The sequence below is a fragment of the Anomaloglossus baeobatrachus genome, chromosome 6 (assembly GCF_048569485.1).
Source record: "Anomaloglossus baeobatrachus isolate aAnoBae1 chromosome 6, aAnoBae1.hap1, whole genome shotgun sequence".
In the NCBI taxonomy this organism is placed as follows: Eukaryota; Metazoa; Chordata; class Amphibia; order Anura; family Aromobatidae; genus Anomaloglossus; species Anomaloglossus baeobatrachus.
In genome coordinates, this window is record NC_134358.1 from 394,940,610 (window position 1) to 394,954,431 (window position 13,822).

The 13,822-nt window shown below is 42.8% G+C and overlaps 1 protein-coding gene across 1 annotated transcript in view; it reads left to right on the top strand.

Moving 5' to 3' along the window:
* Positions 1-13,822, top strand: part of NPSR1 (neuropeptide S receptor 1) — a 1,037,222-nt gene that overhangs the window by 941,369 nt on the left and 82,031 nt on the right. The window contains exon 7 of the mRNA XM_075316580.1: positions 277-366. Coding sequence (XP_075172695.1) covers positions 277-366 — 90 coding nt within the window. The remainder of the gene's footprint in view (positions 1-276; positions 367-13,822) is intronic.

Consider the following 13,822-nt stretch of genomic DNA (forward strand, 5'->3'; position numbering starts at 1 on the left):
ATTGTCAAAATAATTTTAGAAATTGTTCCTGTGTTCAGTGAGATGTTGATGGAAATCATACTTTTTCACAGGGGGTGCATTGATTCATTCTGAGCACTGTATAACCTTCTGGCCTTATCATGCTATTTTAAAAAAATAATTAGACATCAATCTGTACAGCATTTTGGACCTATTTCCACAGATATACTCATCACAAGTGTAATTTATATTACTTTTTCTATGCATAAAAAAATGAATAACTCATATAATGTTAACGCTAAGTTATCTTTCTCCTAGATGGGAAATTCTGTGCTAGTTACAGTCATCGAGGACTTATATCAAAGGCCAAAATGAAAGCGATAAAATATAGCCTAGTAGTCATTCTTGGTAAGTAAAAGTCTGTCTGATAACATCAAGGGCATAAACAAATGTAATATCTTCAAGCAACGAGATGGTTTGAAATCCTTACTTCACTAATAATTCAGTATACCAATATATGAAATACAAACATTTCTCTGATTTTAAATGAATTATAACCGGGAAAAGCATCCGAAATGTTGTAGTACTGATGTGATATACGAATCTTTATCTTCTCAATTAATATCAGGATAAAAAAATTTCAGGTACTTTCAGCTGCACCACAACTAGTGTGTACTTAATTATATGTACCAAAGGTCCAACTGGAGGTCTGTATGTAGAGAAAACAGAACAAAAGCTTCAAACAAGGATCAATTCTCATAGCCTCACAATAAAAGAAAAATAATAGATCTACCTTCAATTTTTGTAACTCTGATCACAGCGTCATGGACATGAAATTGCTGGTATTGAAAGGAAACCATCAAACTCAGAGAAACAGTAGAGTCTAAGAATACAAACCTATCACAACCTGTGACCGAGCAGGAATGAATGTGTTTCATGGAGTTACGTCTGTTTACATCAATTAAGGAATGTGCTCCTAATACCAATTGGGGGCATCACAACCCTGGACCAGACCACAATCAGAAGTCAATAAAACCCTAGACCAGACTTTACTCAGAGGACAATAAAACCCTAGACCAGACTTTACTCAGAGGACAATAAAACCCTAGACCAGACTTTACTCAGAGGACAATAAACCCTTGACCAGACTTTACTCAGAGGACAATAAAACCCTAGACCAGACTTTACTCAGAGGACAATAAAACCCTAGACCAGACTTTACTCAGAGGACAATAAAATCCTGGACCAGACTTTACTCAGAGGACAATAAAACCCTAGACTAGACTTTACTCAGAGGACAATAAAATCCTGGACCAGACTTTACTCGAAGGACAATAAAACCCTGAACCAGACTTTACTCAGAGTACAATAAAGCTTCTACACTCCTTATCAATTTACTGCAACAACTTTTTCACCCCATTCCCATACTGATAGTTTTACTTCACATCACTTGTTTGATTACTGTACTATCTATTTATTTTACTCACTTATATAGTGCTATTAATTCCATAGTGCTTTACAGACATGATGATCACTGTACCCATTGGGGCTCATAATCTAAATTCCCTATCTGTATGTGTTGGGAGTGTGGGAGGAAAACCATGGAGGAAAATATAAAAATGACTTGCAGATGTTGTCCTTGGTGGGATTTTAACCCAGGATTCCAGTGCAGCAAGACTGCAGTGCTACGCACTGAGCCACCGTGTTGCACTATTCCTTTGTCCTGTTGTGCATACATATTTTACTCTAAAGATTTTGTGTTACACTGAGCCTGATGAAGAGACCGGAGTAGTCTCAAAAGCTATTTATTACCATCTTTTCAGTCAGTCATTAAAACACGTCAACCACTGAGGACTCTCAAATTTTGGCAAATTTTGACATTGTTTTTTGTATTTGTTTTACGATATGAGGCATTAATAATATAAAGTTGTGTAGCAGGCGTCCATTTTTCCTGTTTTATTACTTTTGCACAAGAAAATCACTTTAAAAAATATATATTTTGATAGCCATATTTTTATGTACTCTTTACAGAGCTGTGTGAGGGATAGTGTTTTGTGTAACAAGCTATAGATGCTGTGGCAGGTTCTAACAGGCTTTCAGATGTATTAGACAAAGAGGCCTTTAATGAAAATAATGTTACCATAGGAGCCAACCACTACCTTGTGATAGCATTAGCTGAGAGCCAAATGAGTGGTATGCTCTTTATATGCCACAGTCATTGTGATCTGTAGCATGTAAGGGGTTAAGTGAGTCTCTCTGGCTGGCCACGATGCTAACTTCTCATTGTTGTGTCTGTGCCTGAAGAGAAGAGAGAGCAGGGTCAGAGAGAGGGAGCACAAAGATCACAAAACCCAAGGGTCAGACAGCGCTAGTGAGAGATAAGCCACCCCCCTGGAGTTCGAGTTCGGTTCAGTTCGTCGAACGGTACCCCGTTCATCGAGCCGTTCAACAAACCTCTCGAACCCCATTGAAAACAATGTAAGGCAATCACAAACACATAAAAACACATTATAAATGTACACATACAGTTAATAAACATTTCCGTAACACTTACCGGTGCCCGCGATGCGTCCTGCACTCTGTCTCCCTCTGCTTTTCCATCGGTAATCGCTGCGCCCTCCCGGTAACCAGCAGTGATGCAGGACCTATCGTGACGTCAAAATAGCCATGTGACCAGTCACGTGTCTATTATCTCATTGGCTACAGACTGGTCACATGGCTTTGACGTCATGCTAGGTCCTGTCATTGCACTCTCCGGTACATGGTGCACGTTTGTGTATCGCCGTGTACCGGTGACATGCTCTGGCACACGGTCGACTCCCCATTCTGCTTCCCCGTTCCATTATTAACCGGCTGACACAGCTGGTAAATAACGGAGATCACCGTTGCCATGGCAACGCACCTGTTAGCAGTGACATCACCGCTAACAGCCGCAGCGGCACCGGGAATAACGTGATCAGAGCACCATTGCTATGGCAACCCGTCTGTCAGCGGTGACGGTACCGCTAATAGCCAGCAGCACTGATCACTCACTGAGTGGAAAGCCTGCAAGGGGAGCAGCGTCTTTCTCCCATGCAGTGCTGCTGATGGAGCAGAGCTGCATGTGTTGAAGGAGAAAGAAGACAGAAGACCATGGATCATGGAGGGATAAGAGGGAGTAATAAACATGGAGTCTCTAAGTGTGTCTGTGTATTTATTTCTATTAAAGTATTTTTCTCTGTGTGGTGTCTTTTTTTTAACCCTTTATTGGAGATTCTCAATGGCCGGGTCAAACTTGCCTGACATTAAGAATCTCTGGCTTAATACTAGCTAGTAAAGCAAAGCTAGTATTAACTCATTATTACCCAGCAAGCCACCCGGCTTCAGGGCTGCTGGAAGAGTTGGATAAAGCTCCAGATGATGGCGCTTCTATGAGAGCGCCATTTTTTGGGGCGGCTGCGGACTGCAATTCGCAGCAGAGGGGCCCAGAAACCTTGGGCTAACCTGTGCTGAAGATTCCAATCCCCAGCTGCCTAGTTGTACCTGGCTGGACACAAAAATGGGGCGAAGCCCACGTGGGTTTTTTTTCCAATCATTTCATGAAATTCATGAAATAATTAAAAAAAGGGCTTCCCTATATTTTTAATTCCCAGCCGGGTACAAATAGGCAGCTGGGGGTTGGGGGCAGCCATACCTGCCTGCTGTACCTGGCTAGCATACAAAAATGTGGCTAAGCAAACGTCATTTTTTTTGTAGTTTTTTGGTTCCCTGGATTTTCCATTGCCAGTGAAGGTAACACCAAGCAGTGGGGATTGGCAGCCAGTAGCTGGATTACCCTTAGCTAGCAATACAAAAAATGCAGTGAGAGCCCATATATATTTTTTTTAAATTATTTATTTAAATAACTAAAAAGAAAAAGGGCTTCCCTGTATTTTGATTGCTGGACATCACAGTACTGCAAAAATGCAGTGGAACCTTGCTTAAAGAGAACAATCCGTTCTGGGACTGTGCTTGTTAACCAAGTTACTCGTTCAGCAGAGCAAGATTTCCCATAGGAAATCATTGCAATGCTGACAATTCGTTCCACAACTTGTTAAATGTCCCATCCTGGTCCCCTATTCTGTCATTCCATACATGCACAAACACACACAAACACACACAAACACGCACAAACACACAAGGACACATGCAAACGCACATATTATATGCTCACCTTACCTTCCGTTCCATCGCCGGCCTCCTGGGACTTGCTTGTCTACGGTGCAGGCCATGTATCGGGTTACCATAACGACGAGGGAGGAACTTCCTGCCAGAGCGCAGGATATACCGGTGATCACGTGAGCGGGGACCGGAAAAATCGGCCTGAATCATGATCTCCAGGGTCTCAGCTACCCCCTGAAACCTCAGAGATTTTATGACACTGGGGGGCGCTATTCACCTATTTCTGCCTGCTGTTTATAAACGGTAGATCAGAATAAGGCTTCATTCACACGACCGATCCGTTTTTGCGGTCCGCAAAAAACGGTCCTTTTTTTCACGGGTGCATCCATGTGGCATCTGTTTCCGTTCCGTATACGGTCTGTATGTCATCCGTTTGTCATCCGTGTGCCTTCTATTTTCTACTGCTTTCACAGCATAGAGCGCTCTGGTGATTTTCTTGTGCTTGTACACTTCATATCAGTCTTTTCTGTCATTATAATGGCAGAAAGACACATAATGTCCCACTCTCCTGCATTTTGTAATTTTTCACCCTTTGGTGCCTTTAATGTGGCACTAAGGGGTACTTAGCCTTGTATTTACCAAAAAAAATAAATTTAAAAAAAAAATGATGTGGGGTTCCCCCTATTTTTGATAGCCAGCTAGGGTAAAGCAGACGGCTGCAGCCTGTAGACCACAGTTGGCAGCTTCACCTTGGCTGGTAAAGCAAAACTGAGGGCACTACACGCTGTTATTTTAAATTAAATAAATAATTAAAAAAAAAAAACACGTCGGGGTCCCCCCAAAATTGGATCACCAGCCAAGGTAAAGCGAACAGCTGGGGTCTGATATTATCAGACTAGGGAGGTCCATGCTTATTGGACTCTCCCCAGCCTAAAAATAGCAGGCCGCAGCCGCCCCAGAAGTGGCGCATAAATTAGATGCACCAATCCCGGTGCTTCGCTCCAGCTCATCCCGTTGCCCTGGTGCGGCGGCAAACGGGGTAATATATGGGGTTAATACCAGATGTGTAATGTCACCTGGCATCAAGCCCTGGGGTTCGTGAGGTCAGGTGTCTATCAGATACCCGACATCACCAACCCAGTCAGTAATAAAAAAAAATAGACAACAAACACATTTTTATTTGAAAAAACACTCCCCAACACATTCCCTCTTTCACCAATTTATTAGAAAGAAAAACAAATCCAGGTCTGCTGTAATCCAAGGGGTTCCCATGACGATCCATACCATAGTCACTGTCCCAGTCAATGAAGAACAGAATGTTCCATATTGGCTGGGAGAGCAGTGACCTGAGCTAACATCAATAGGTCAGCCCAGGTCACTGCAGGGCATGACAAGTGCTGCTGTCAGGAGCGGGGTACATTACCTGCGGTGACAATCTCCTGCACTGCTGATAGCAGAGCTGTCACTGACTTTAATGACCGCCACCTTCACAGCCAAGTATCATGGGAGCCTGTGACATCACTGCTAGTCACAGTCTAGGGTCGGCAGAGAGAGGAAATGTGAAGCGTCAGCCATGGAGGACAGTGACAGCACTGAGGTCGGGAGGGCAGGACTTCATCACCGCAGGTAAGCCGAGCGGGGCCATGTGTGCAGAGTGTGAGGTGGGTGGAGCCTAGCGGGGTAATGTGTGCGGAGTGTGAGGTGGGTGGAGCTAAGCGGGGTAATATGTGCGGAGTGCGAGGTGGGTGGTGCTAAGCGGGGTAATGTGTGCGGAGTGCGAGGTGGGTAGAGCCGAGCGGGGCCATGTGTGCGGAGTGCGAGGTGGGTGGAGCCTAACGGAGCCATGTGTGCGGGCGGCGGAGTGCAAAGGGGGTGGAGCCTAGCGGGGCCATGTGTGCGGGCGGCGGAGTGCAAAGTGGGTGGAGCCTAGCAGAGTCATGTGGCGCTGAGGACGTCAGGTGAGTGTGAGTGGGAGTGTGTGTGTCTACATGCCGCGTGCAGGAGGGGGCGGAGCCCAGCGGGGAGGTATCGGCTCCCTGCACACGTAACAAGGGTAAATATCAAGTTACCAAGCAAAGCGCTTTGCTTGGATACCCGATATTTATCTTGGTTACCAGCTTATGCAGGCTGCCAGCGATGGCTCCCTGCACACTGTAGCTGTAAAAAACCCTGCTTTGGTCATCGAGCCGTTCTCGAACGTAACTCGAACTGTCGAGCTTTTAGCAAAAAGATCGAGTTCGAGTTCGATCTCGAGCACCCCCCAAAATCACTCGAACATGAAATTGGCAAACCTCGAACATCGCTCCTCTCTAGTGCTAGTACTGTGATTTCAAAGCCTAATTGAAAGTAACATGTTCCATTTGGATGTGAGAATAGAGTGCTGTAAACTGGTTATAACATAACAATTATAAGAAATAGCAACATAAAAAATGCTATAGACGTTTAGTAGAAAATGGTATTAAATTATTTTAGATACTGGACTAAAAAAGAATTATTTTGTTAGCATTTATTATTTTAACTCTTTCATAACATTTGACGTACCTATACCTATCATGGTAGGAAAGGGGTTTCCTACCAATAATGTATAGGTATATTATGGTGATCGTTGGGAGCACAGGAATGGTGTCCGCACTATCGCTGCAAGGAGCCCGGCGTAAGTGAAAGCAAAGTTTCGACTGTCACAGCCATAGGCAAACCCACTGTGCCCCTGCAGTAGCCCCGACTTTTTACCCTATTAAATGCAACAATAAATAATGATAACAGCATTTAGGAAGCTGGGAGAGGGAGAGCGCTCCCTTGGCAGTGCTCCTTTGGCAACCCTTAGGGCGGCTTTGCACGTTGCAACATCGCACGTGCGATGTCGGTGGGGTCAAATAGAAAGTGACACACATCCGGCGTCAATTTCGACATCATTGTGTGTAAATTGTTGATGATACGATTAACGAGTGCAAAAGCGTCGTTATCGTATCATCGGTGCAGGCTCCGACTTTTCCATAATTATGCTGCCGTGACAGGTACGATGCTGTTACTCGTTCCTGTGACAGCACACATCACTGTGTGTTATGCCAAAAGGAGCGAGGAACATCACCTTACCTGCCACCGGCAGGTGGGCGGGATGTTTACATCCTGCTCATCTCCGCCCCTCCGCCGCTATTGGCCGCCTGCCGTGTGACGTCGCTATGACACCGCATGACCCGCCCCCTTAGGAAGGAGGCGGGTTGCCGGCCAGAGCGACGGTCGCAGGGCAGGTGAGTGCATGTGAAGTTGGCATAGCGATAATTTTCGCTACGCCAGCTAACACAAGATATCATATAAACCTACATTTAGACCTGCGTGGTTATATGGTGCATTAGAGAAAATACACAAAATTTCAAAAAGTATACAAATTTTATTAACATGATATTAACAGCACAGAATATCACATGATTAGAGACGGATGTCAAAAAGGACACAGTTAAAAGTCATTCCCCTTAAAAACACAGAAAAACAATCTGTGCTGTTAATATCATGTTAATAAAATTTGTATACTTTTTGAAATTTTGTGTATTTTCTCTAATGCACCATATAACCACGCAGGTCTAAATGTAGGTTTATATATTTTGCTTGGTAGACATGCATATGTAAATATGGATCTCTATTTCCGCTTTTGGATTTTTAAACACAAGATATCATACCTGCGACGGGGGCGGGGACTATCGCGTGCGACATCGCAGCATCGGCTTGCGATGTCGCAACGTGCAAAGCCCGCCTTAATGTGATAGCGGGATGCCAATCGTTGCCATGGCAACACAATGTCAAATAATGATCTCTAGGTTTGCTGGGTATGGTGACCTTTTACTTGATGCCAGGAGCATGGTCTGAAAGGCAATCTGACAGGTATAATGTATTGCAATGCTTGTGTATTGCAATATATTATATCAGCGATCAGAGTAATAAAAGTTGATGCCCCATATAGAGACTAAGTAAAAAAGTGAAAAAAAGTAAAAAAAGTTATAAAAATAATTACAAAAAGTCAAAAAATAAGAAATAAAAAATATATGTCAAAAAAACTATTTATTTATATAAAAACAAAATAAAACAAAAAAATAGACATATTTGGTATGGTCGCATACAGAACAACCCAATATATTTAAACTATCACACAATTTTAAATTCTTCACTAAACACCATCAAAAAAAAAATGTGGCAAAAACTATGCTTTTTCATTATACCACAAAAAAGTGGAATAAAATGTGACCAAACAATGATATAGTGAAAAACATCATCTTGCCCTGCAAAGAACAAGCCTCAACTCAGCTCAGCCAGTAGAAAAATAAACTACAGCTCTTAGAATATAGCAATGCAAAATGAATTATTTCATTATACAATTGTTTTTATTGTGTAAAAGCACCAAAGCCTAAAATAAATATATAAATGTGGTATCTCTGTAATCATACTGATTTGAAAAAAAAAGCCATGTCATCAACTAAATTGTTGTTTTACCGCTATGTTCATTCTGCCTCCCAAAAATCGAAATAGAAAGCAATTGTATGTTATGTGCAAAGAAATGGTACCATTAAAAATGTCAACTTATCCCAAAAAAAGCAAGGCCGCACATGACTCCATCAGCAGAAATATAGAAAAATGACAGCTCTCAAAAAATGTTTATGCAAAAATATTTTTTTTTATAATAAGCGCATTTTTTCGTGTGTGTGTTGAATGTCGTAAAAAATAAATAAAAGCAATTTTTGATCTACTGCTGATTTTTTCATTCTTCCTCCCAAAGACTGCAGTCAGATTTGGGTCACATTTATTTTGCTGACTACGCAGAGCACTTAAATCAGGGTTTCCGTGTAAATCTCTGAAATGCGAGATTTAGACAATTTCACTATAATGAGGCAGATGAAATCCCCTTGGACTTAAGAGTGCTTTACACGCTGCGACATCGCTAACAATATATCGTCGGGGTCAAGGTGTTTGTGATGCCCATCCGGCGTCGTTAGCGACATCGCAGCATGTGACTGCTAGGAGTGACGATCAACGATCGCAAAAATTACAAAAATCGTTGATCGTTGACGTGTCGCTCCTTTTCATAATATCGTTGGTGGTGCATGCCGCTGGTTGTTCGTCGTTTCTGCGGTATCACACATCGCTATGTGTGACGCCGCAGGAACGACGAACATCTCCTTACCTGCGTCCACCGGCAATGAGGAAGGAAGGAGGTGGGCGGGATATTCCGCCTGCTCACCTCCGCCCCTCCGCTTCTATTGGACGGCTGCCGTGTGACGTCACTGTTACGCCGCACGAACTGCCCCCTTAGAAAGGAGGCAGTTTGCCGGCCACAGTGACGTCGCAGGAAAGGTAAGTTTGTGTGATGGGTGTAAGTGATGTTGTGCACCACGGGCAGTGATTTGCCCGTGACACACAACCGATGGGGGCGGGTACGCTCGCAGGCGATATCAATAGTGATATCGCAGCGTGTAAAGTGCCCTTTAGTCTGTGTTATGATCTGGTGGTTTCTGTCTTTTCAGTGGTGCATGGTTGAACGTAGTTTTATGCACTTCTGTAGACACACATCACTGAAAAGAGGATAGATGGGAGTCCAGAGTAATGCTACTGTCTAATTATAGCAAATGGCTCTCTCAAGAGTATTATTTAAATTACTTTATTTGGAGATTTAGGGCTCGCACAAACAAGCATATAACATGGTGGTATCGGATGCTTTATCAGACAGAGCACGGTTGTTCAAATACAGTTTTATACCCTGATATAAGTGCTCAGCATAGTAGAGCACAGGATGTAAATGACCCCAAAATTTATGTAAAATGTTCCCAATCAAAGGTTCAACTCAACCCACAAAAAAAAGTCCCTACTCAGGTTAGTCATCTGTCATAGGAATTATAGGGGGCTTTTGCGTTACAGGTAACACAAAAGCTTTGGAAAAGTACTATGGCCAGCAATTAAAAGAAACCCAGCAAAATCTATACTCCTAAATCCAATGCCCCCTCTATCTAAGCCCCACAGTGTGTCTAATCCACATTTAGTATTAATGTTTGGCATTATTAAAGTGAGGCGAGCCCATTGAATTTACAGGGTGCTTGTCTCCAGAATTTTCTGGAAAACACCCATGCAGGTTCAAGGTGCTCACAACACCTCTAGATAAATTCTGTGAGGCATGTAGTTTCAAAAGTGGGGTCAGTTGTGGGGTTTTCCATTGTTAACCTATAATCTAAACTTAATCTATTCCAGCCAATTTTGCATTCCAAGAGTCATATAGTGCTTGTTCCCTTCCAAGCCCTGCCATGCACCCAAAATATAGTTTTACACCACATATGGAATACAGTTAGGTCCAGAAATATTTGGACAGTGACACAATTTTCGCGAGTTGGGCTCTGCATGCCACCACATTGGATTTGAAATGAAATCTCTACAACAGAATTCAAGTGCAGAGTGTAACGTTTAATTTGAAGGTTTGAACAAAAATATCTGATAGAAATTGTAGGAATTGTACACATTTCTTTACAAACACTCCACATTTTAGGAGGTCAAAAGTAATTGGACAAATAAACCAAACCCAAACAAAATATTTTTTTTTTCAATATTTTGTTGCGAATCCTTTGGAGGCAATCACTGCCTTAAGTCTGGAACCCATGGACATCACCAGACGCTGGGTTTCCTCCTTCTTAATGCTTTGCCAGGCCTTTACAGCCGCAGCCTTCAGGTCTTGCTTGTTTGTGGGTCTTTCCGTCTTAAGTCTGGATTTGAGCAAGTGAAATGCATGCTCAATTAGGTTAAGATCTGGTGATTGACTTGGCCATTGCAGAATGTTCCACTTTTTTGCACTCATGAACTCCTGGGTAGCTTTGGCTGTATGCTTGGGGTCATTGTCCATCTGTACTATGAAGCGCTGTCCGATCAACTTTGCGGCATTTGGCTGAATCTGGGCTGAAAGTATATCCCGGTACACTTCAGAATTCATCCGGCTACTCTTGTCTGCTGTTATGTCATCAATAAACACAAGTGACCCAGTGCCATTGAAAGCCATGCATGCCATCACGTTGCCTCCACCATGTTTTACAGAGGATGTGGTGTGCCTTTGATCATGTGCTGTTCCCTTTCTTCTCCAAACTTTTTTCTTCCCATCATTCTGGTACAGGTTGATCTTTGTCTCATCTGTCCATAGAATACTTTTCCAGAACTGAGCTGGCTTCATGAGGTGTTTTTCAGCAAATTTAACTCTGGCCTGTCTATTTTTGGAATTGATGAATGGTTTGCATCTAGATGTGAACCCTTTGAATTTACTTTCATGGAGTCTTCTCTTTACTGTTGACTTAGAGACAGATACACCTACTTCACTGAGAGTGTTCTGGACTTCAGTTGATGTTGTGAACGGGTTCTTCTTCACCAAAGAAAGTATGCGGCGATCATCCACCACTGTTGTCATCCGTGGACGCCCAGGCCTTTTTGACTTCCCAAGCTCACCAGTCAATTCCTTTTTTCTCAGAATGTACCCGACTGTTGATTTTGCTACTCCAAGCATGTCTGCTATCTCTCTGATGGATTTTTTTCTTTTTTTTCAGCCTCAGGATGTTCTGCTTCACCTCAATTGAGAGTTCCTTAGACCGCATGTTGTCTGGTCACAGCAACAACTTCCAAATGCAAAACCACACACCTGTAATCAACCCCAGACCTTTTAACTACTTCATTGATTACAGGTTAAAGAGGGAGATGCCTTCAGAGTTAATTGCAGCCCTTGGAGTCCCTTGTCCAATTACTTTTGGTCCCTTGAAAAAGAGGTGGCTATGCATTACAGAGCTATGATTCCTAAACCCTTTCTCCGATTTGGATGTGAAAACTCTCATATTGCAGCTGGGAGTGTGCACTTTCAGCCCATATTATATATATAATTGTATTTCTGAACATGTTTTTGTAAACAGCTAAAATAACAAAACTTGTGTCACTGTCCAAATATTTCTGGACCTAACTGTATCTGCAAACTCATGAGAAATTGCACAACAAACTGAATGGGCCATTTTCTCTTGTTACGCTTGTGAAAATGCAAAATTTGGGGCTAAGCTCATTTTCAAGACTCAACGTTATAAAATACTGTGAAGCACCTTTGAGTGTTCAAGATGCTTAGCACACCTCTAGATAAATTTTGTGAGGGATGTAATTTACAAAATGGGGTCACTTGTGAGCAGTTTCTACTGTTTAGGCACATAGGGGCTCTTCAAAGGCAACATGACGATTGCTATTTATTCCAGCCAATTTTGCGTTACAAAAATCTAATGCTCCTTCCCTTTTGAGTCCTGCCATGCACCCAAAATCCCAAAAACAGAGAGGAAAACAGGTTTCACGCCGCGCTAAAAAACCACGAGTGTTGATATGTTGAAAATTGATATTATTTTATTGAACAATTCCAACGTGTTTCAGAGACATGTCTGTCTCCTTCTTCAGGGATAAAAGAAATCATGATTTCTTTTTTTCCCTGAAGAAGGAGACGGACATGTCTCTGAAATGCATTGGAATTGTTCAATAAAAGAATATCAATTTTCAACATATCAACACTCGTGGTTTTTTAGCGCGGCATGAAACCCGTTTTCCTCCCTGTTTTTGTGATATCCCATATTCCCAAATGGGGCCACTGCTGAACCACCCAGGCACTCACTAACGTCTACAAAGGGGTTGTGGGATCAAGTGATTGTATCATTCTCCTTTCTTTCCCGCCCTTAAACCGGGTAAGACCCTATTGCGCCTTTTCTTTCCCAACCTACAACATACACCAAAAATAGCTTTCCACTATATACAGTAAGGGAAATTGGCATACTGAGGAAAAATTTCACAAGAAATTGTATTGTCCATTTTCTCCTATTAACCTTGCAAAAATGCAAAGCAATATTTTTGTGAAAAAAAGTAAAATTTTAAGTTTTTTCCTTCCACAATGTTTTAATTCTTGGGATGCACCTAAAGAGTTAAAGGGAACCAAACATCAGCATTTTCCTATATAAGGTGCAGCCAGTGCAGTACTGGCACTATCAGGCACAGTGTGTACATACAATGCGCCCTCGCTTCTTCAGATCTGTTGTGACCGCGGGAGCGCGCGAGGTCACAACAGGACTGGAGAACAGCTGATCTTACCGATTAGCTGCGGCAGACGATATATTATCGGAGACGTCTGCTGCAGCTAATCAGGGTAAGATCAGCTGCTCTCCAGTCCTGTTGTGACACCGCGCGTGCTCCCGCGGTCACAACAGATCTGAAGAAGCGAGGGCGCATGTGCCACCCTCTCATGCGCCACCCTCATGCGCAATAATACTGTGGGCTTCAGAAACATGGCGCCGGAGATGAGCGCTATGCGCAGGCACTAACTCTGATGCCGTTTAACTGAAGATTAGAAATTTACATACGGCCAGTGAGAGAGAGGAACAGGTGGCGGGGGGGGCGGGGATACACATGCATAACCCGCCCGGACATTAGCAGCGAGGTGCACACGTCAATCAAAAAGTGCATGAATTTTCAAACTTTATAAAGTTGAATTTCACAGCCTAAACATCCGAGCCGCCCACTAAAGGTATGTACACACTATGCCTGATAGTGCCAGTGGCTGCACCTTATATAGAAAAATGCTGATGTTTGGTTCCCTTTAATACATTTCTTGGATGTGATTTTAAGCAATTTCAGGGTGCAGTTTGTGAAATGGTGTCACTATTACGTATTTTCTGTTACCTAGACCCCTCAAAGTCAC